At 34.9% G+C, this 24,091-nt stretch overlaps 2 protein-coding genes across 2 annotated transcripts; both read left to right on the top strand.

Annotated features, from left to right (window-relative positions):
- Positions 1–1,368: 1,368 nt before the first annotated feature.
- Positions 1,369–5,971, top strand: LOC123707326. The gene is made up of 2 exons (XM_045657257.1): positions 1,369–1,453; positions 2,035–5,971. Exons 1-2 carry the CDS (start codon positions 1,447–1,449, stop codon positions 5,883–5,885), a joined length of 3,858 nt encoding a protein of 1,285 aa, XP_045513213.1. The 5' UTR covers positions 1,369–1,446; the 3' UTR covers positions 5,886–5,971.
- Positions 5,972–7,483: 1,512 nt separating this feature from the next.
- LOC123707802 (voltage-dependent calcium channel subunit alpha-2/delta-4-like) lies at positions 7,484–24,071 on the top strand. Its single transcript, XM_045658151.1, has 26 exons — positions 7,484–7,713; positions 7,905–8,181; positions 8,645–8,810; positions 8,932–9,063; positions 9,984–10,145; positions 10,429–10,547; positions 10,793–11,019; positions 11,191–11,413; positions 13,016–13,150; positions 13,757–13,849; positions 13,935–13,958; positions 14,180–14,206; positions 14,489–14,569; positions 16,429–16,503; positions 16,755–16,862; positions 18,203–18,462; positions 18,825–18,982; positions 19,595–19,732; positions 20,062–20,255; positions 20,912–21,049; positions 21,323–21,577; positions 21,716–21,812; positions 22,208–22,374; positions 22,693–22,851; positions 23,058–23,180; positions 23,476–24,071. The coding sequence occupies exons 1-26, from the start codon at positions 7,484–7,486 to the stop codon at positions 23,593–23,595; spliced, it is 3,888 nt and encodes a 1,295-aa protein (XP_045514107.1). The 3' UTR covers positions 23,596–24,071.
- Positions 24,072–24,091: the final 20 nt, after the last annotated feature.

Below are 24,091 nucleotides of genomic sequence, written 5' to 3'. Positions count from 1 at the left end.
GGGATATATATTAATATTAATATATATTAATTTTAATATAGTAAAACCTTCATCATTCGGATGACTAATTATTTTTCCAGCAACTGCATTAATGGAACTTTCGTGTTTTTGATTAAGTATCTATTAATTTATGATTGCAACCTAATTATTCAGTCGTGGAATCAAATCTGTAACCCTGTACGTTTTGGGTTCGAATCCTGATAAAAAGTGCCAGAATGTAATTAATATTTATATACTACGTCGGGATATATATTCCTCCGAAGATGTATGCAAATACATATTTTAAATTATTTTCATTATTATTTAAGCATAAACAAAGAGTAGGTACAAAAAAATCCAATCAACTACTAAGGGGTCTATAAAACTAGGGTTCAAGAAACGAAAGAGATAGTAAAAAATACATATAAACAAATAAATTTATACTTTTAACACAATTTTAATACAAGGAACAAATATTTCTTAATAAACGTTGATTAGTAGTTTCAGCTTTTAAGTAGAACTTCGAGGGAGGTAAGTTAATAACTATATTAACATATATTTAATCATGCCGACACTTTGCAAATCTCTATATCTAATTGAGATATCCCTATCTGTAATCAGACGTTATTAAATTAAAATATTTTTTAAATAAATTTAATAAAGTTTTTTTTTACTTGATACACCATCACAAAGCAACACTCATGTGCGACAAAAGGCTTATGGCATTTTTGCTTGGTGCTTCTCTTCTTTTACCTTATACAAAACAAAATTTATCTCTATCAATCCACAGCAGATAAACCCCGCACTCTAAATAGATAAATGAAATAAAAAATATACGTGATTAATATGACTCTGTACTATTGACTCAATGTACCGAATAGTAGGAAGTCAAATGGTGATGGTTCTACCAAACGCATGGTTTTCTGACAAGTTTAACCTCTGTTACTATTTACATATATTTTATCTAAATTAATATAAAGTGGTTAAGTTTACGAGGTTATAAGGAGGTATTGTTTGAACCGATTTTGAAAATTATTTTATCAATAGAAAAAAAAATTAAGACTTTCGTGGTACTCGGATTTGAAAAGTAAACGTTTCTTACTAACGATGAAAGATATATGATTTTGAACTAGAGAAAAGATGTAGATCTTAATAATGCCTACGAAAAAGCAGACGACTGCAACTTTTATAAAACATTATATTTGTCTGTCACTTCGCAATGAACTTAAAAACTACGACTGCACGGAAATATACAGGATCGCAAAAACCTATAAACTGTTTTCTGTACAATATATCAATTCTTTTAATCTAATTACTAGATATCATGATAATTATATTGTTGGCTAAGTGTTTTGATTTTTATCAATTTATATAAATACAAAGGGTGATTATCACTTTCTTAAGTCACTTCTTGAAGAGGAAACAGTTAATTAGAGCCGAAAAAGTGCAGTTCTCAAAAGCATCAAAATGAAAGGTAAGGTTGTAAAAAATTATTTGTTTACTGGAAAGCTAGATTTTAGGCATTTCAACAACCCTTCACGAGTTGGTATTATTTAATAAATATTATTTGTTAAGTCTTGGTATTTTTTTCTTTATACTCTCATTAGTAATTAAAATAATGTAGTTTTCTAAAGATTAATTTTTAAAGTAAATAAATTATTAATATATTATACAAGTTTTTGACTTAAGTATTTTCGTATAAATGTGTTTTATGCTGTTTTACCAATTTTATTAATTGATAAATTGAAATTTATTACATATTAAATATGGGTAATCGAAAAACTTACTATATTTTTATAATCATAATATGTACATATAGTAGAAATAATCTACAATTATTCAGTAAGCGAAAACTTAAAAAAGCTATATTCAATTTAAAACTATTTTAGAATGGAAACTAAAGCGCTATAGATAGATATTCATATTCAAATATTTTTCTGTGATATTACAACGCTGTTAAACGGGGTTATGTATTAACTTCATTAATTTTTGTTTACAAATTGAGATGTTTCTTTTAAATTTGCATGATAAGTAATGAAACTTTTACGCTTTCAGCTGCAGCCATCTTTTTGGCGTGCACCATCACATTAGCACTAGGAAGAAATATCCAGTTAAATGTCAATGGATGTCCAGAAGATTACACAGTCGAACAACTATACCCTCACGAAGAATGCCATAAGTTTTACCAATGTTTCCACGGAGATCTTGTAGTACACCAGTGCGCTGCTAAACTTTACTTTAGCATTGAAAAGCAGCAGTGTGATTTCGCTTCTACGGTCAATTGTGGGGACAGAATCATACCAAAGCCAGACGAAGACGATGGAAATCAGCCAGGTGAAGACATTGGTGATGATGGAAACAGCACCTGCAACTGCGATCCCGCTGAAGCTCCATCTATTTGCGCTAAAGATCGTTCGGACGGCACTCTGATTGCCCATGTAAATTGTAACAAATTTTACGAATGTGCCCACGGCTTACCAATTACCCAGTTGTGTCCCGGAAAGCTGATGTACAACCCGTACAAAGAGTACTGTGACTGGCCTCAGAATGTTGAGTGTGGAGACAGAGTAATTTCTTATCCAGAAGATGAGGGTGATGATGGTGGAAATGACAGTGAAAATGAAGGCGGAGACGGTGGCGATGGAGGAAACGGTGGTGATGGAGGAAACGGTGGCGATGGAGGAAATGGTGGTCAAGAAACCTGTAATTGCAACCCCTCTGAAGCTCCATCTATTTGCGCTAAAGATGGTTCAGACGGCACTTTGATTGCCCATGAAAATTGTAACAAATTTTACAAATGTGCCCACGGCTTACCAATTACCCAACTGTGTCCCGGAAAGCTGATGTACAACCCGTACAAAGAGTACTGTGACTGGCCTCAGAATGTTGAGTGTGGAGACAGAGTAATTTCTTGTCCAGAGGATGAGGGTGATGATGGTGGAAATGACAGTGAAAATGAAGGTGGAGACGGTGGCGATGGAGGAAACGGTGGTGATGGAGGGAACGGTGGCGATGGAGGAAATGGTGGTCAAGAAAACTGCAATTGCGAACCCTCTGAAGCTCCATCTATTTGCGCTAAAGATGGTTCGGACGGCACTTTGATTGCCCATGAAAATTGTAACAAATTTTACAAATGTGCCCACGGCTTACCAATTACCCAACTGTGTCCCGGAAAGCTGATGTACAACCCGTACAAAGAGTACTGTGACTGGCCTCAGAATGTTGAGTGTGGAGACAGAGTAATTTCTTATCCAGAAGATGAGGGTGATGATGGCGGAAATGACAGTGAAAATGAAGGTGGAGACGGTGGCGATGGAGGAAACGGTGGTGATGGAGGGAACGGTGGCGATGGAGGAAATGGTGGTCAAGAAAACTGCAATTGCGAACCCTCTGAAGCTCCATCTATTTGCGCTAAAGATGGTTCGGACGGCACTTTGATTGCCCATGAAAATTGTAACAAATTTTACAAATGTGCCCACGGCTTACCAATTACCCAACTGTGTCCCGGAAAGCTGATGTACAACCCGTACAAAGAGTACTGTGACTGGCCTCAGAATGTTGAGTGTGGAGACAGAGTAATTTCTTATCCAGAAGATGAGGGTGATGATGGCGGAAATGACAGTGAAAATGAAGGCGGAGACGGTGGCGATGGAGGAAACGGTGGTGATGGAGGAAACGGTGGCGATGGAGGAAATGGTGGTCAAGAAACCTGTAATTGCAACCCCTCTGAAGCTCCATCTATTTGCGCTAAAGATGGTTCAGACGGCACTTTGATTGCCCATGAAAATTGTAACAAATTTTACAAATGTGCCCACGGCTTACCAATTACCCAACTGTGTCCCGGAAAGCTGATGTACAACCCGTACAAAGAGTACTGTGACTGGCCTCAGAATGTTGAGTGTGGAGACAGAGTAATTTCTTGTCCAGAAGATGAGGGTGATGATGGCGGAAATGACAGTGAAAATGAAGGCGGAGACGGTGGTGATGGAGGAAACGGTGGTGATGGAGGAAACGGTGGCGATGGAGGAAATGGTGGTCAAGAAACCTGTAATTGCAACCCCTCTGAAGCTCCATCTATTTGCGCTAAAGATGGTTCAGACGGCACTTTGATTGCCCATGAAAATTGTAACAAATTTTACAAATGTGCCCACGGCTTACCAATTACCCAACTGTGTCCCGGAAAGCTGATGTACAACCCGTACAAAGAGTACTGTGACTGGCCTCAGAATGTTGAGTGTGGAGACAGAGTAATTTCTTGTCCAGAAGATGAGGGTGATGATGGCGGAAATGACAGTGAAAATGAAGGCGGAGACGGTGGTGATGGAGGAAACGGTGGTGATGGAGGAAACGGTGGCGATGGAGGAAATGGTGGTCAAGAAACCTGTAATTGCAACCCCTCTGAAGCTCCATCTATTTGCGCTAAAGATGGTTCAGACGGCACTTTGATTGCCCATGAAAATTGTAACAAATTTTACAAATGTGCCCACGGCTTACCAATTACCCAACTGTGTCCCGGAAAGCTGATGTACAACCCGTACAAAGAGTACTGTGACTGGCCTCAGAATGTTGAGTGTGGAGACAGAGTAATTTCTTGTCCAGAAGATGAGGGTGATGATGGCGGAAATGACAGTGAAAATGAAGGCGGAGACGGTGGCGATGGAGGAAACGGTGGTGATGGAGGAAACGGTGGCGATGGAGGAAATGGTGGTCAAGAAAACTGCAATTGCGACCCCTCTGAAGCTCCATCTATTTGCGCTAAAGATGGTTCGGACGGCACTTTGATTGCCCATGAAAATTGTAACAAATTTTACAAATGTGCCCACGGCTTACCAATTACCCAACTGTGTCCCGGAAAGCTGATGTACAACCCGTACAAAGAGTACTGTGACTGGCCTCAGAATGTTGAGTGTGGAGACAGAGTAATTTCTTGTCCAGAAGATGAGGGTGATGATGGTGGAAATGACAGTGAAAATGAAGGTGGAGACGGTGGCGATGGAGGAAACGGTAGTGATGGAGGGAACGGTGGCGATGGAGAAAATGGTGGTCAAGAAAACTGCAATTGCGAACCCTCTGAAGCTCCATCTATTTGCGCTAAAGATGGTTCGGACGGCACTTTGATTGCCCATGAAAATTGTAACAAATTTTACAAATGTGCCCACGGCTTACCAATTACCCAACTGTGTCCCGGAAAGCTGATGTACAACCCGTACAAAGAGTACTGTGACTGGCCTCAGAATGTTGAGTGTGGAGACAGAGTAATTTCTTGTCCAGAAGATGAGGGTGATGATGGCGGAAATGACAGTGAAAATGAAGGCGGAGACGGTGGCGATGGAGGAAACGGTGGTGATGGAGGAAACGGTGGCGATGGAGGAAATGGTGGTCAAGAAAACTGCAATTGCAACCCCTCTGAAGCTCCATTTATTTGCGCTAAACATGGTTCCGATGGCTCATTGATTGCCCACGAAAATTGTAATAAATTCTATAAATGCGCATATGGCTTACCAGTTACGCAATTGTGTCCGGGACAACTCTTGTACAACCCGTATAAGCAGTACTGTGACTGGCCTCAGAATGTGAAATGTGGAGACAGGGTGCTACCTGGGCCAGAAGATGAGAATAATGATGAAAATGAAGTCGAGGATGGTGACAATGAAGAAAACGATGGTGGAGATGGCAGTGACAGTAATGTTGATTATGACCCAGAAGAAGCTCCTGAAAAGTGTGCAGAAAACAATTCTGAGGGATATCTGTTAGTTCATGAATTCTGTAATCAATTCTATAAATGTTCTTATGGCCGACCAATACCATTTGTCTGTCCCGGTAACCTAATGTATAGCGCCAGCAAGAAGATTTGCGACTACCCTGAGAATGTTAAATGTGGCAACAGAATCGTAATTAGATCATAATTAGTTCACAATTTCTTGTTCTTAAACAAACATTTGCCATGTTAAATTAATATTCTATTTATTTCTTGTATTCAACATTTTATAATAAAATATTATATCATAAAAGATGGTTTTAATTTATGTATTTAGATTAAGTATAAAAAGATAAATAAGAAAAACACAAAATACATGCTGAAATTATATTAGATAGATGTTTGATTACACAATAAAAATAGCAAAGTAAAATTATTCTACCTAAACAAGCTGCACGTTCCGTACAGGCATATTACGACCAGTGCAATTTACGTTTTGAGGCCAATCACATAGGTTTACGGTCTCGTTGAAGTAGAGATGTCCTGGGCATATCATTACCACTTTCTCGCCGTTGGCACATTGGTAAAATTTGTCGCAATCCTCGTGTTTATAGTATTTTTCCGTGCCATCTTTAGGACAATCACAGCAATACGTGACCACCACAGCCATAGCTATGAGCACGTAACCAAAAACCGCTGTAAAAAATAATAAATAGGAACTAATTCAACAAATACCCAATCTTATAAGTATGAAGCAAATATATAATAGTCGTATTAATGAAGACTTGGCTGGTTCATATATACTTTTACTTTAAGTCAGTACTTTAACAGTTTAAAAGCGATAAAGTCACCTTTCATAGTCCACATAGTTTTAAATAACGCTAGTTGTACTTAAATTTACTTTAAACATTTATTTGTACCTAAATTGCTTGTAGAACAATGCTTACCTTTCATCTTTCTATTTTATTCACTGAACTGATACTAATGTCCAAACAGGCAATAATTTTATACAGAAAGTTATCAAAGTAACTCTTCAAAATGGAGTGGTTGACAAAGAATTTAACCAGATAATTTAATTAGCTCATTATGTATAATGTAATAATAGATGTGTCGTATCTACAGGCATCATAAACAAAGGTTGTTTTTGAACGTATTTTGTTAATTAATTAAATTTAGTAAAAATTGAATGCAATAATGTTTTCTATATAATAATTAATGCAAGTATTTCCATTTGACAAAGATATTCAAATAATATGTACCTATGTACCTACCTACTTACACGAAAATTTATATCAGCGATCAATCGAGTTATTAGGATCAATTTACATTTATTTCGACCTGTCATAACTATACGTGAACGCTTTACTATCAATATAGTAACTATGACGTAGTCATTTAAAGGCAACCATATAATGGGGCGTGGGTCAAATTCATTTCTACACCTGTTTTATTGATGAATTTTAAGCAAGTATGGTATCAAAATTATGTATCTGATACCTGTCTTCGGTATTTTGTACTGTGTTCGATAGTAACAGAAGAGATATATGTATGTTTTATTTACGGTAAATATTTCCAAATGTAACACGTCTAGGAATTACAAGAATATTATTTATAACACATTTAATTTAAGATCATCATAATAAGATTCTAGATGACTCACTGTATTTTATAGTAGGGGTGAAGGACAGGAATGAAAGCGAGACCGTAGACGCCAGTCAGGCGGGAGCCATCCGTAGAGATCCTGAGAGCCTGCGCGCAGTACCTATTCACTCGCCGCGTTGATAGCTGTGCCGAAACTTTCACAGAATGCGCTTAAAAATAATCATAAACATCTTATTCTTAATTAACTCATTAGAAACCAAAGAAGTAACACAAGATACAATTAAAAAGTCACTAGAACAACACCAAGGGCATATATTGGTCAATAAAAGCAAATTAAAAAACACACATCTTAAAATCGCTAATGTGACGAAAGTTAAAATAAAAACAACTCTAAGAAAAACTCCAGATGTACCAACTCTTATTACTCGTGAAAGGTAAGTTTTTTTTATAAAATTAAATAAATAATTTGATAAATTTTTCCTTAATCTCTCTCTCTGTTAGTAACCGTAAAATATTTAATGTCACAGCTTTAATAAAAAATAATGTTTAGAATTTTTATATCAACAAATAACTAATGTATAATTAATGATAATTTCCAAAACATTTAATGAAGTTTAATTGTTAGACTTAAACAATGGGCGTATGAAATCCACGAGCATTTATTTGAAATAGAAAAAAAAGTAGTTCGACGGGATGTGTTGTCTCAAAGTTTCTCAAACATCAAGATAGAAATGAGGAATGGATCAGCGATTTTACAAAGAGCTTCTAGAGCTCTCGAAGGTCTGTTGGACAGGCGAGGAAAAGCGGCGGAGGCAATTATGAGAAAAGCGGAAGAGCTATCAACATACATTTTGGAAAATAAAAAACCACCACCCCCAGACTACATGTTTGATCACAGTGTTGTAAGTTGCTTGATGTTGTGTGTTTTGTGAGTAATTTTAGGATATGTTTTAATTTTGCGTGCTGTTAATCAGCAATAACAAATCCATTTCCTCAAGTATGTTAATTTAATATGTTCACAAAAATATGTATGTATAAATGTTAATAATAAATACAAAATTAATTATGTTAACCGGCGCTATACAATTATGTAAAGCTTTAAGTACTTTAAGCGCCATAGTTAATGGCCGTTCTCCTGAAGTGCTTGAAGTACAAACAAGGAAAATTAATTACACTTTGATTAATTTAATATTTGAATTGTGAACATTTCAACTGATAAAATATTCGTTTACAGTACAGTGTGATAAATGCAGTAAAACAATATAGGCACTTTCGAGCCTAATTGAAACAAGAATTCTTATTATACTTCTTTAACAAACAAATAAATAAAAACATTTGTATGTTGTATTAAATTTTTAATTTCAGGATTTAGACGTACTAAAGCAAGCGGTGCCAACTGAAAGCGAATGGGAGCTACCATCTTCCTGTATAAGTATAGATAAAGTGAAACTTCAAAAGAGTTCACATTTCAATGCCCAAGTTTCATTGGATTTTAGTAGCGTTCATGTCGTTGCCGAAGTTTTTGCTTGTGGTAATGTACTTTACGTAATATAATCATTCAAACTATTTTTTCATTAGAAATATGTAAAATATTAAATACTAAAACGAAAGGAATCATAAATTATTTTAACATTAACTTTCCTTTTATGTAGATCATAGAGTTCTACCACATATTTATTGGTCGGAAAATCTACTTGCTACTTTTCGTGAAAACTACGCTCAAGATGCTACGCTGGACTTTCAATACTTGTGCAGTGCAAAAGGATTTCTAAGACATTATCCTGGTAAAATCTATTTAAATATATTAACTGTAATGAATTTAAATTCCAAAATAATTATTGTAATGTTCAAAGTAAAATTAAAAAATATTCGGATTTCCCTTTGCATAATAAATGCACAATAACGATCGCAGGAAACACGGGAGAAGCATCCCTGTTTAAATTGTAAGCCAGTATTAATCATAGAAGATGCCTTAAAAAAATATTACGTATAAACACTTAAGAAAAGCTGGTTACATTGAAAAGATTCTGCACATTCGCTTCTCATTTAAAGTAGGCCACAACCTTAACAAAGCAAATGCGTCGAAAGCTTTTTAGAACGAACGCTGTTATATATGCTGGATGTCTTCTATGAGAATTGAGGACTTGAAATTTCTTTTATATGACAACGGTTGGGCACTCTACGTTTTGTACGTAGAGTGCCCAACCGTTGTACAACAACAACAACAGGAATAAAAATTAGAACAATAGGAATAAAAATTAGAATTTTTCTAATTGCTTTAAATCTTTTCATTCTCATTCTCATCACTCTAAATTCTGGATCTATTATTACTAGATAATTGTCTGGTATCTACTAATACATCGATGCTTAGATATTTAATTTTTAAAGAAAAATGTCACTAATTGCAGAGACAGAATATCAGAAATCTAACTTTTTTTAGTCGCATTATATGTCACGCATTGATTCTATAATATATAATTACATAATAAGACTTTTATTTACAAATGTACCTGATTATTTAAAGCTGTTAAGTATAATATATACAGATATTGTATTATCATTGTAATAATAGATCTTCACAATCTGCGTACAAATATATCCTCTTGGTTGATTTAAATAATTTGGCACCATTTTACAGCACAAATTTAGTCACATTCTTTTTGACGTTAATAAGTGTACAATACCTACACATTGTTTCATATAGCTGCTTTATGGCAAAGTCTATACAATTTGAACGTGGAAGCGGAAGATGTGTACGACTGTCGTTTGAGGCCATGGTATGTGAGTGCCAGTGGGGCACCAAGAGATGTGCTCATTCTACTTGACGCTTCGGGATCGATGGATAACTCATCTAACCAAGTTATTGGTACAAATTTTAATGTGTTAAATTATTATATTAAATTAATATCATGAATTGTGGGCGAATAAGTTACGTTACGTTTTTTTATAAAAATTAGATTAAAAGTAGAATAACAGAAGATAATAATATAGGCCATTAGATCATGGCTGTCAGTAGGAAAACACTTATAACGTGTGGAAATAAAAATTGACTTGTTTTGTCTTGACAGTTAAGCTGGCTAGACTGTCATACAATAAAAACGCGGGAGAACTTGAACAAAACTTGATATTTTAATATTTACTTTTTCTAGCCGAATTATTCACATCAACTCTCCTAAACGCTCTGACGGATGATGATCAAGTGAATGTCTTAAGATTCAATGTTGTGGTCGAATCACCAATTAGCTGCTTTAATGATAAACTTGTTCCGGTGAGTAAGAAATCATAATTTATAATTTCGAAAACTTTTTTATCAAGATAATACGCAATACAATGACAATTATGTTGTCATATCACAATTATGTCCAAAGTCCTGTTTCGTATTTGATTTGAACTTATTCGTCATAATAGTCGCTTTACTCATTATACTCAAACTCAAAGTAATGTGTCTCGTAGTTCTTCGCTTTTGGTATCTTTTATTTGACTATTGTAGGTTATAGGTTCATTTATTTCCAGGCGAACCACGTAAACTCAGCAGCAATGATGTCCGCACTTAAACGCCAGGCATTGGTTAACGAATCGTTAATTGGAGATGTTTTAACGTACTCGGTACATTTGCTTCAAAAGCAGAACACTTTGAATAGACCACGCGCTTGTCAACAGGCAATCGTATTAGTTACTGACAGTCTTTATTATAATTACACAGATTTAATGCGACGCCTCGACCCCGAAGGGAAGATCAGGTAACATGAACTGAAACACGCTCATAAGGGCCAGACCCTTTACCGCAAATAGCAGTTTGAAAGACATTTAATAGATTTTATTTTAAGTTCTTTATTGAACATTAAAGGTCGGAATAGAAACAACTATATTAGAACAAAAAAAATGAAATTTTGCAATTATGTTTGTCGTAGGCTTTTTGTAATGTGGCTTCACGATCGCAATGGTCTGCGAGATTACACTCGGTTGTATGGAGAATCAGTGAGTTGTGAGAGAGATGGTTATTTTGCGGAGTTTATTTCTCACTCTGACATCACAGAACAAGTAATGAGAATTCTAAGAGTGTTAGAGCGTCCTCTAGTGGCGCAAAGGGAACACCGATTACGGACCTATAGTGATGTGTATGCGCATATTGAGGTAATTATTTTTTTATAAATGTTGGTGTTATGTTTTTTGTAACTTTCACAGTGAAACATCTACCCTAGCGTCGTCAGTAGAATTATGTATCTTTTTATTAACAAAATAATAAAATGAACGAACAATGTTTGTTTCTGCCAAAGTATCGCATCTCAGTAATATTAAAAAACCATAATAAATTTATAATAATAAAATAATTTACATGGGACGACAAATACGTGAGTAACACTGAAAATGTTTAGAACTGGATAGTTAGAAACATTGCTAGTGAAAACTTTGTTTTTTAATTTCAATTTTAGAACTCTAAATCGGTAACCTAATGTAGTATATGTCATTCATTTGTCATTTGTTTTTGTGAAATGAACCTAACGCGAGAAAGTTTTCGGTCAATGATATATTATGACTTTCGTTGTGGGCTTACTCAACAACAACTTGGCTGCGATTAGCATTGTTTAATGAAGCCCCATCTCGTGCCACTATTAACAATTGGTTTAACGACTTTAAGCGTGGACGTAGCAATCTCAATGATGATCCGCGTGAGGGTCGTCCTTTAACAGCGACTACTGAAGATAACATCAGTGCTGTGCGATGCATGACAGAGGAAGATAAGAGTTTGAGTCAAGTTCAAAAAATATTACACTAATATTAAGGCGTCGGGAAGCTTTGTACCAGATGGATTAACCATACTTTATCCGACGACCAGAAACACCGTCACACATGGACTGGTGTCGCCAAATGTTAGATAAGTTCAACGGCGGTGAATCAAATGCTGTATTTAACATCATCACAGGTGCTGAAATCTGGATATGTTGCTACAAACCCGCAACCAAAAGACAATCAGCTCAGTGGGTGTTTCCTTTCGAGGATCGTATTCCTTTCTTTACTAAGGTAAATAAAATAATAAATCATATTTACGTTAGTAAAGAAAGAAAGAAGTCAAAGAAAAAAATGATTGCCTCATTCTTTGGTCGGAAAAATCATTTCGTGACAGTTGTGCCAGAAGATGAAAGAACAGTTACTGCAGACTGGTATGTCAATCGCTGTTTGCCTGTTGTCTTGGATAAAATTCCACAGCAGCGCCCTAGAAGCAGGATCCTACTTCACCACGACAATGCTTCAGCGCACTTCGCAAAACGGACTGTTGAATATTTGACTATGGCAGGAGTCATCCGCCATACAGTCCTGACTTGGCGCCCTGTAACTTTCATTTATTCCCAAGAACTAAAGGTACAGTTGGAGGTATTCGCTTTACGAGCCCTGAAGATGCGGTGAAAGCGTGCGAAAATGCCGTAGAAGAATGGGCCCACTGCTTTTGTCAGTGGTTCCATCGAACGGAGATTACTTCGAAAAACAATAAAAGTATTGACAACTTTCTACATTAAGCCGTTTTTCATTTTCTAAAAATTTTCAGTGTTACCTTGTGGATAATCTTGTATTTGTGTTCTGTCATAGCCCCTGCAGCAACCTGCAGACAATGAAACGCTTTGAGCGGTTCTTCATAAATTTTTTCTAAGATTCATATCGATCGTCGTAGTTTTCTAAGAAAAAAAGGAGCTACACCCTCAACGCAATAGTTCATTTAACGATTTAGAAATATTTTAGGATCCAAGACGTGGAGAATTTCATTGGCAACAAAAAGAAAGCGCCGAACAAGAATATCGGTATAAACGGTTAAGACAAAATAAAGATTTATTCCTCAAAAATCTTTATAAGGATGATATGCATTTATACAACTTGGTAATACATTTTAATTTAATCACATTAGAGTTATATACTAGATAAGAACAATTAGACGATAGAATGATAGTTCTCGCTCTTGAAGACGTCGGGAACTAGGGATCCTTCAAGACAAGAACGTCTTTTGGCAGTGTTAATGTTCATATTTCTATAATACATTAAACTTAATCTTATCAACATAGCTTTGGCCGTTAGAACTTACATTGAACTCTTTCCTTTAATAAATAAAGTATATATTCATTTATATTTCATTTAAAGAATATAAGGCACAAAGTACGTAGAGGATCTACGCTATTACGTAGAACATTGTAGTTATTTTAATGAAAATGAAATATAATTAAATGTTATGACAGTTATTCTCGTGGGATTTACAATATTGTAAATGTTATAGTGGTATACATCGAACATTAATAATAGTTAAAATTAACCCTATGTTAATAATTTATTTATAAAGGCTGGTGATCTTGACTCATTGTATATCAATCAAAATTCGTGTATTCATATTGGATTACAATCATTATCTGAGCTTCAAACTAACCTCGAGGGAACTGCGTAAGCATTCTAGCAACCAACATTCCATTCTAATCCCTTTTGTCCCCACTTCAGGATAAAAAGGGTCAATATTATGAAGGCGAAGACATGAACTATCGTTTGCAAGTGAGCGTTTCAGTTCCTGTTTTCGAAAGCACAACCATTGAGGTAATTGCTTTAATTACTAATTATTTATTGAAAAATGTATAATTATAATGTTTTATATACATTTGAAAAATGATTTATTTTACAGAACATAACTATTAAATTGGACGAGGTATGTATATACGTAGTATAATTTTAACAAACATATAATATCTAATATTATTTAATCGATTTGTTACCTGGCCGTTTAGTACCTACCTAAGATTGTTTTTGCGAATGTTTTCTTATGATAGAAAATACTCTTTAATTATACATAAGTATATGCTATTTTTATACACATTTAGAACTCAATGGACTTTCAGGAAATATATTATTATTTTATTTAAATTTCAGGAAAATCAACGTAATGCAACGCGGACGGTAAATATAATTTTTGAATTATTTTTGTTACTTAATATCTTGTTAAGTAATATCGTTATAAAGTCTATTGATAAGATATGGTTAATTATATTAGATCTATTTTTGATATGACTTATGTAACGTAATATTTATTTAATTGAATACAAATAAATTATATATCTTAAGATCGCAATCTATAATAAAATATATTTATGAAGCGGAAACACCCCTTCCAATAAATATTATAGTTGTTAATAAAAAAAAATTATGATCTTTAAAGGTATTAAATGATTTCCGTTCCAGTATCCAGTAAATCGTCTCCTAGGAGTCGCTGGAGTTGACATACCATTGGATCATTTAAAACTCATATTGCCATTTTTTCTGGTATGTATACATATACCGTATGTTAAAAGGTTCTCTGATTTATTTGATAATTGACTGTACTAAAGTCGATTATCAAATAAACCAGAGAACAGAGAGAAAGAAAGACCAAACGGTGCGTTTGATTGTGATAGGTCAAAAATTACTTTTTATGTCCCGTGTTGGACCGGTGTCTCTGTTGACCAACAAAAGAAACGCGCCATAGTATCGTATTTTTTTGGGTAGTATTTAAACGCAAATAAAAAAAATTGTTTTGTATACAATAATAATCCGAATTCCCATATTTTTTTTAAAATATAATTTCTATTTGTGTATACTTACAGCAGTTTTACTAAATAAAACAGCATTTTATTGGTTATAATCATCTTATTATTTATTAAGTACGACATAATGAGATTAGCAAAAATATATAAAAAAAGATACAAATAGTAGTAGTTTTTTATTGGATTATTAAGGCGGCTCTTGCTTTCGTGGGTCGTCCACGCTTCCTTTCTTGCCCAAAAGGCACATTTTTGGCTTCTGCAGGTGGTGCCACGTACTTGAGTCGGATCGCAAGATATGCTTGCACATATAGTTCTTTAAAAAAATGTTGTCTAGCCGGTTTGTTGGGCAAGGCAACTCTCCAATACGCGTAAACATTCTTTTTGTATCCATCAAAAGTTTCCCAATCTTGATTAAATGGAATATTACTTGCTGTTGAGGTTGCTACTATCTAAGTATTTAGTCCGGAATCAGATTCTAAGAATTTGTCATTTTTGTCAAGTTTCAGGCATTCCTTTCGAAACCTACTCCTGTTTGAAATATGCTATGAATCGTTCTTCACATGCATGTTTACGTAAAAACGCCGTTAAAGCTCCTTGAAATAACGTAGGAGAGGTAGCTGAATGCAACGAGTCGATATCATCCAACATTACTTTCTGTTTTTTCTTCTCGATCAATTTTTATACATTTTTGGATGATTTTTTTGCAAAACGTTTTCATAATAGACTCTGTGCCCAACACTTCTTGAAAAGCATTTTAAATGCTTTTAGCTGCGTCGTAAATTAAATGAATATAGACAAACAAATGAGAACTCCAAACAAATGTACGTGAATTGCGTAAAACAACACCTACACTGCGAGCGAAATATTTCGCTCTTACGCGCGGTTAACTCCCGACAAATGCAAAGAAAAAAGAAATTGTTGCTATAATTTTATTGCAATTTTCCGAGCATGTCTTCTTGGTAATTACGACAAATATGATGAGCAAGTTTTGTGGTGTGTAAAAAATGTATATGCTACTTGGATGGTTATTTTGCTATGACAACGAGTATCATCTACATGCGCTCTGGTTAATTTTCTGTGCAGTCAGTATTTATGATAAGCATGCATATTTTTGTACCTAAATAAATTTATTTGTATCGCATTATAACAAAAAAAGTAATGTCATGCTGATATATATTTTTACATTATCAGCAGTAGGTACTTGTTTTGTTAAACATTTAGTTTATTTGTAGTTAAGTAATTTAGTTGATGTAAAAAAGCATATAAATGAGGAAAATATATTTTTATTCGATTATGTATTTGTTGTGCAATTAATAATTTCCCTTTTTTTACTCATATATGTGCAGGTGCGTAGCTCGTTAGAGTTAGAGATATTAGCGAAACATATATAATATTAAATTAGACTTATATTATTAATATTCAAACTGGGTTTTTGCCTCCGAAAAGATTGTTTCATCCTATTCATCTGCCTGGCCTACAAGTACATTAATAAAACAAAGATTTCGGGGTTAGCAACATTTGCCATTGGGACGAAAAATAAAAAAAGATCTAGAGAAATAAAAAAATTAAGAGAAGAATAAGATCTTATTTTAATTTTAGATAGGCGCAAGCGGAACCATGTTCATAGTTGATCATCGCGGTAATATCGTACTGCACAACAATACAAAACCCGTCGTGAGTACTAATAGTATTATATATTACCTACTGACATCTGGACTAAAGTGGTGTTACTTTACTCAAGCAAACGTGCCTGTTACGTTCGCCTAATGTTAGTAATATGCAATTTTATTAGGTGTGTTTGTTTAAAAAGTTTATAACCTAAATAAAAATATAATCACTTTTTTATTTGAATTATCCAACTTATACGATATATATCATAATAAATTGTTGATTTTTTTTACAAAGGGTATTATTATTGTTTCTAGTTTGACGGTGATATCCTAAAACCTGGATATCGTACTGTAGACATCTTAGATGTGGAGCAACCAGGAATAGATCACTATCCCAGACATTACCCACAAGAATGGCTCGATGTAAGGCTTATTATTTTTTTAATAAAGTAAGACGTCAACAAATTATTCGTGGGTAACACTGAAAATGTTTAGATCTGGCCAGTTAGAAACTTTGCTAATGAACACAATTTTTTTAATTTCAACTCTTTGGTAACCTAATGTAGTATATTTCATTCATATATATTTTTTTTGAATTGGCGGCTAATCTAAAACTCTTGTTACACGTGAAAATGAACATAACGCGAGAAAATTTTCCGTCAATGATTTATTATGACTTTCGTTGTGGACTGACGCAACAACAAACCTATGATAGGCTGCGATTAGCATTTCTTATTGAAGCTCTATCTCGTGCCACTATTAACAATTGGTATAACGAATTTAAGCGTGGACGTAGCAATCTCAATGATGATCCACTTGAGGAACGTCCTTTAACAACAGCGACTACTGAAGATTACATCAGTGCTGTGCGGCGCATGATACAGGAAGATAAGAGAGTGACCTATCAGTAGTTACGGGCAAGCCAGGCATTGGTATGAGTGAAATTATAAAATTTTTACACGAACATTTAGGCTTCAGGAAGCTTAGTACCAGATGGATTCCCCATACTTTAACCGACGACCAGAAACACGTTCGCCTGGTGTCGCCAAATGTTAGATAAGTTCCACGGCGGTGACTCAAATGCTGTATTTGACATCGTCACAGGTGATGAAAACTGGATATAATGCTACGAACCCGAAACTAAAAGACAATCAGCTCAGTGGGTGTTTTCTTTCGAGGATCGGCCAACTAAGGTAAAGAGTGGAAGAAGTCAAGGAAAAAAGATGATTGCCTCATCCTTTGGTCGAAAAGGTCATTACGCGACAGTTGTGCTAGAAGATGGAAGGACAGTTACTGCAGACTGGTATGTCACTCGCTGTTTGCAGGTTGTCTTGGAAAAAAATCGACAGCATCGCCCTCGAAGCAGGATCCTCCTTTACCACGACAATGCTTCAGCGCACTCCGCAAAATGGAGTGTTGAATATTTGACTATGGCAGGTGTCGAGATATGAGTCATCCGTCATCCTGACCTGGCGCCCTGCGACTTTCATGCTTTTCTCAGTGGTTCCATCGAATGCGACGATGTGTAGAGAGGAACGGAGATTACTTCGATACATACGATTCGAAACAATAAAAGTTTTAGCAACTTTCTACATTAAGCCGTTTTTCATTTTCTAAACATTTTCAGTGTTACCTAGGTAGTATTATCGAGCGCAATAGCAATAACTGTTTTCTCAATTATGAAAAAACATGTTATAATTTATCTCTTAAAGCACGCTATTTTTTTTACAAATTACTACCTTTGATGTTCACTTAAATTTTAGTTTCGTCAAGCACTGGTAATTGACGAACCTAACGGTTCAAGGTCGATGTACGCCAAGAGTATTTTCGAAGGTGGTATGAGAGCCATAATAGAAGTAAAGGATTACCATTGGCAGAGGATTCATGACCATTATACACTGGTGGTCTCTTTGCCTAAGTATAATTTATTACATGCAGTACCCGATGGAAAATTTACACAGGAGTTAGGCGAGGAAGCTTATAAAGCATTATGGAACACCGATTTTGCCATACATCCTGAGTGGTATGTTTTATTTGTATGAATCTTAAGATTTTAGACCTTAGATTTTGTTTTAAAAATAAAATGTTATTCTTAATATTACAAATCCAGAATTTTTTCTAGTTTCATATACCTAGTTTAAGTCCTACTTCACTATTAGATAAATTACCAACAATTGTGATTTTCTGAATAGAAGCCAGATAAATACCAAAAAAATATACTCACGAGAAAATCTCGTGCATTTTCAAATATTTATTTATTTTCCTTATGTGTTTGTGAGCTTCGTGGGCTAATCAAATGCCCATATAAATTTGTTTCGCGTTTGTGGCTGACGAAGACTGATTTTGTCTCCAGCTTTTTCATATGAAGATTATATTTAATTGTAGGCTATACTGCAGACACGTGGAACCACATTTTGATTCCCGGAAGTTTGAAATACTGCATTTCCTTAGAAGAAGAAAAGACGAACCTAACTTCGCGATGCAAAAGATTAAACACATATTTACAGCGTTTCCACAAACATTACTTGAAAAAACTTATCACTGTACGTATCAAAGTTAACTATTGCTTTGTTTTACTTAGCTTAAGACCGGGTTCACAGACGTCCAACTCGGCTTTTCATATTCATACTCTGAAGTCTTCTTACGACTACAAAAAATAAACCTCTTCCAAACGGACACTAAATAGTGAGGCAAGATGTGTAAATAATGGGCGGTGACACCCAGCAAAGCGTGAGAGATTTTTTCAGGTTTTGATATCATTTCTCTTCTGTGGATTTATATTTCGGGCATTTGTCCAAAAATTACCCTGACATTAATAAACACATTAGGTGCTAATTTAATATGTGTGCCTATATTGTAATCTCTTCTATAACTCGCACGATTACTCTATTTATTCAATGAATTTTGGATGCAAGGCCTGTTATAATGCGAAAAATTGTGTTAGAATTATTTAATGCAGAAGATGCAGTTACTTACTAAACAATTACTAATAACAATAATTTATTTCAATCAGATAACATAGATCCATGTCAGCTGATAATTTGAGATTAGAAAACCTTTCACATACAAGTATCTTAAGTTCATGGTATTAGAAAATATAACATAAAATACGCATACACACAACGATGATGAACAAAAAATGACAAAATTTATAGGTAATGAAGAGCTAATGGCACGATTAAGCCACGAGGCAGTTTCGACAAAGCAATGGGCCCTCGAGCACGAAGATCCTGACACTGATAGGGAATGCTCTGGTTGCCTTCTTGGCTCCAATACTGCTTTCTTTGCCACAGGTATATCGTATTTCTTTAATTATAATGTAAATTTACCCAATATCAAATTGTGCTAGTATTAAGAAGTAAGAAAATATCGGCGTTTCAATTTCTATAAGTACATTTTCAATACAAATATTATTGCTTGAAATGCAATAATAAGCAATATGTAGTTTCTTGCTTAATATACAAAGTTTCTAAAAATGATATCAGGATATTTATCTCTTATGTTCAATACGCTTAAAAGATAAATTATAAAGATACACGAAAAAGCCATTCAACATTTGTTTAAAAATAATACCTAAGTAAGATAGAGAGATAAAATTATGAAATTCCTTCATGATTGACAGAAAGCGGTTTAACTCGTTGGCAATTATACCACGCGACTACGGCACATGCTGATCCGCCGGAGGGGTCAGTATGGTCTTTGGGACCAGACGAACCTTTTTACCGCCGTGCTACCGCCAATCCTGACACTTTGGTCATTCACGCACCTATACCACCCGTGAGGCTTCTGAGAAATACTGACGCTAGCCCACCTGCTGTAAGTTTCTGTTCCACATTAATTTGTGTCATTTAGAACTTGAAAATATAAGAAATTGATACATAAAACCTATGTCGGTTACATAAAACCTATGTCGGTTACATAAAACCTATGTCCCCAAGGACGGACATATAATTGTTTTTTTCTACATAACATGTCGAGCGGTTAAGAGGCTAATCTGATGTTAAGTGACACTCACATTGCCAGATGGCTCGAACGCCTTAATAGGAATTGGTACACTCATTTTCTTGAAGGACCCTAAGTCAAATTAATTCGGAAATACTTCAGTGGGCAGCTGGTCTCATATAGTGTCAAAAACTGCCTTATAAAACGCTTAGTTGTGGAACAACGGACTTCGAGGTCATACGAGGTCGAGGGTGAAATTTCATATGCTACCTTGACGATCGATGATGAAGTACGAAATCTGGAAATTCATACACATACCCTGGAAATTATTTCAATAGATCAGTTATCATTCCAACCATTAGCTCAGACCTCGTCTAGCTTAGTTCCTTATTCTCATTAATCCAGATATTGTTGTAACATCTAATAATGTCGTGGTTGGTCGGCTTTTTACTGTAGACCGTTACACACATTACTTACATTTCGGATTTTAAGTGGTATTGTACAACACAACTTATACTTTTGCTCTTTAGTTAGATGAACGTTGGCAATGGCTTACTGCGGCGCGTACTTTGGGCCATCCGACAAAACATGGCATCATCGGAGTTGCGGGATACCATTTCTATCCTAGACATTTAGATGACCTCCTAGATTCCATCACAAATTTTCATGTAAGTAAAAAAGGACAGTTTCGAAGAAGTATAAATTAATTATTTAAAAACAAACCTAGAAAAATATATTCTAAGAGAAATCTAGGTTAGGCTAAATAAATTGTATTTGGCGCAATCAATCCATCACTCTACCTAAAAATCGCTACTACGCAGGCAAGGACATTTGTTTAAAATGTTTGCCGGTATCTGTAGCAAAAGACAAATTAGTTTCTTATATTCGAAGTCAAAGTTCTCTTATGTGGTTAGTGATAAATAAATACATAAATTCGACAGTGTAACGAAGAAGACGAATCAAAATGTGAACCACGGTGTGACAATGATACATGGGCGTGTCTTTTAATTGACGAGGCGGGGTGGGTGATAGCAGACCAAACTGAAGATGAAAGAATTAATAAGCATTTGTCTACGGAACATCCGGCAGCCATGAAGGCATTACTTGATGCTGGAGTGTTCCGTATTCGATGGGTTCACGATTACCAGGGCGTCTGCTTTCCACCAGAGGATGAGAAAGCAAAGGCTGCATCTACTGTGAGTATTTATAAAATAATTAATATTAAACTTTTAAATCTATACTCTTTAAAAGCAAAGAACGTCCAAATCGTTATCACATACTTTAAAATTTGTAAGTTGTCATGTATTATATTTAAAATCACATGTAATTTTCAGAGATTGCCTTCAATTATAATAAGTTTGTGGAGTACAATCAAGATCATCATTTATGCGTCTCACAATATCTTGACTCTCTTTTATGTCATGATGTCTAGTAAGTTCATAGTTTACTTCTTACCAGCTTTGGCTACCTACTTGTTTTGAATGGTGTGAGAAATGCGGCCTTTCAGTGTGTGGCGGAAATAAATTTTAAGGATATACCCAAATACAATTAAAATTATTTTAATTGTGTGTGACTGATTACCCATGTAAAAAATCCCAGCAGTAAAATTTTACTTAAATATATACAACAAATATATTTAAGTAAAATTTTATTTTGCAAAAACACCCACGTGCATGAAAATGGAAGAAACGAGACAGGTATGTCAGGACTGTAACAAGAGTAGATCCGTGGTCTCTGCCTAACCCTTAGAGAAAAAAGAATGTTTATATAAATATAATATCAAACAATCATAATCTTATTTTACCGAAAACTTATTTCTATTCAAGACACCTTAGTAAGCTGCGACACTGAAACAGAGAAGAAGAAACGTCGCGAACGAATCAGGCATGATTACGAACGTGAAAAGTTTGAGCGACTTTTTGACCCCAAAGTGATTTTGAATCGCACGCGATTTGCTGCTTGTGATAGGACTCGAGCTATTTACGAGTTACAGGTGAGATTTTTATTTGATTGGCATGGTAATGAGTATATTAATACTATATATATTAATAATAGTAAAAGGCAACTTAAAATGATTTTTATTTTAAATATGCTGCCAATATGGGAAGTCTTAGAGTAAAATACGTACCCGTACGTCATATGTTCGTCTAGTTAAGCGCTAAGTCTCATTTCTAAATCTCTAAAGAATCTTAAAATAATATTTTTGTAGAACAGACGTATCAGAAATTACCTTTACCTTCAATGACAATTTCTCACCAAAAAGCTGAGGTTTAGATGGCACAACTTACGTGTTAGAAAAACAATATTTCAGCAAAACAAAAATTCCATGGAAGCACTGAATCGCCCCGCGGAAATCTGTGAATGGCCGTTGGTCGTCACCGAGGTCCCTCGAACCAATTTACTTCTATTAGCAGTGTTCAAATCTTGCAATATCTCCATGCAGTTAAACGACTCCTTATATAATGAGCCCGTAAGTAACTTTTGAAATCATGCTAAGCTATTGTGTCCATGTCCATAATGTCCATGGGCAACGGTGTCTCTTTACAACAGGTCAGCTTCCTGCCCTTTTGCCCCGTTATATAAAAATATGTGGGTGTGAGCAGTTAATAAGTTGTATTTATTCTTGTTACATATGGAGCTAGCATTTCGATGTTGCAACGAATTAAATACTTTTAGGTCGTAATGGAACAAGATGGCGAAGTATTTGGTTCAGCGAGTCGTCTTGCATGCTGGCGGAACCGGATACCTTTGCCTGCAAGACAACCCCATACAACCTGCTATCCACACAACTTCACATCCGTAAGTCATCACGGTCATTCACGGTTACATTATCATTTTACATGTTTACATATTTTTTAATGATAAGATTATTAAAATTATGAAGAAAACAAATTAAGAAAAACACATAATTGATAGGATCACGACTGTACCGATAGCCGATCCTCTCTGGAGGTCGGTCTACATATTGCACACATATACAAAACATATCAAGAACAACGGGAGACCATGAATATGAATGAATTTATATAAAATAAGTCGACATATCAACTTATATGTATTTCGGATTTCATAACCTATTTTACATTTTCCACAGGAGGAAGGATACAGAAAGTGCGGGCCTTGGCTTCCAGATCCAGAAAACGATGCAAACTCGTTACAATGTAGTAAAATATTTTGGCTGTTATTTATTCATATCGTTTTATATCTCATTTAGTAGCGTAATTAAATTAATAATTGTTCTACCGAAACGTCCCCCACCCAATTTTGAGATTGGAATGTAACGAATTGAATTGCAATTCGTCAATAATTTTTTGCATAAAATTTGAAATTGACCCAATTGCTGGAAATTTAGAAAATTTAATTAGTAAAAAGGTTAATAAGTGTCTCGATGTTAGTGTCGCTTTTGTGTATGTAATTGAATTGCGTAATTTTAACTTCTGATAAAATCACAATAAACAAACAATCAAGCCAAGATCAAATGTGAATCCACTGCAAAATAGATAAATAAGTGTTGCGAGTACAATGAATTTTTTTTCATTCGACCAAAGACTATTCCAAAACTATTGATCTATTCTGTGGTATTTACAAACGAGGCCATATACCGGATACATAATTTGGCATTTGTGTTCAACCGTTATCCTGAATAAAATAAAAAACTTAAAGCAATTATAAAAATGCTATTTACCGTCCGTTGTTGTGAATAATAAATG

This window comes from Pieris brassicae, chromosome 3 (assembly GCF_905147105.1).
Source record: "Pieris brassicae chromosome 3, ilPieBrab1.1, whole genome shotgun sequence".
NCBI lineage: Eukaryota > Metazoa > Arthropoda > Insecta > Lepidoptera > Pieridae > Pieris > Pieris brassicae.
This window is presented reverse-complemented; position numbering and strand designations above follow the sequence as displayed.

Bases quoted from the DNA above. Each gene is read 5' to 3' on its own strand.
- LOC123707802 (XM_045658151.1), top strand. From the start codon at position 7,484: ATGCGCTTAAAAATAATCATAAACATCTTATTCTTAATTAACTCATTA. The intron at 13,151-13,756 runs GTAATACATTTT...TCCCCACTTCAG, and splicing joins ATATGCATTTATACAACTTG to GATAAAAAGGGTCAATATTA. The intron at 22,852-23,057 runs GTAAGTAACTTT...AAATACTTTTAG, and splicing joins ACTCCTTATATAATGAGCCC to GTCGTAATGGAACAAGATGG.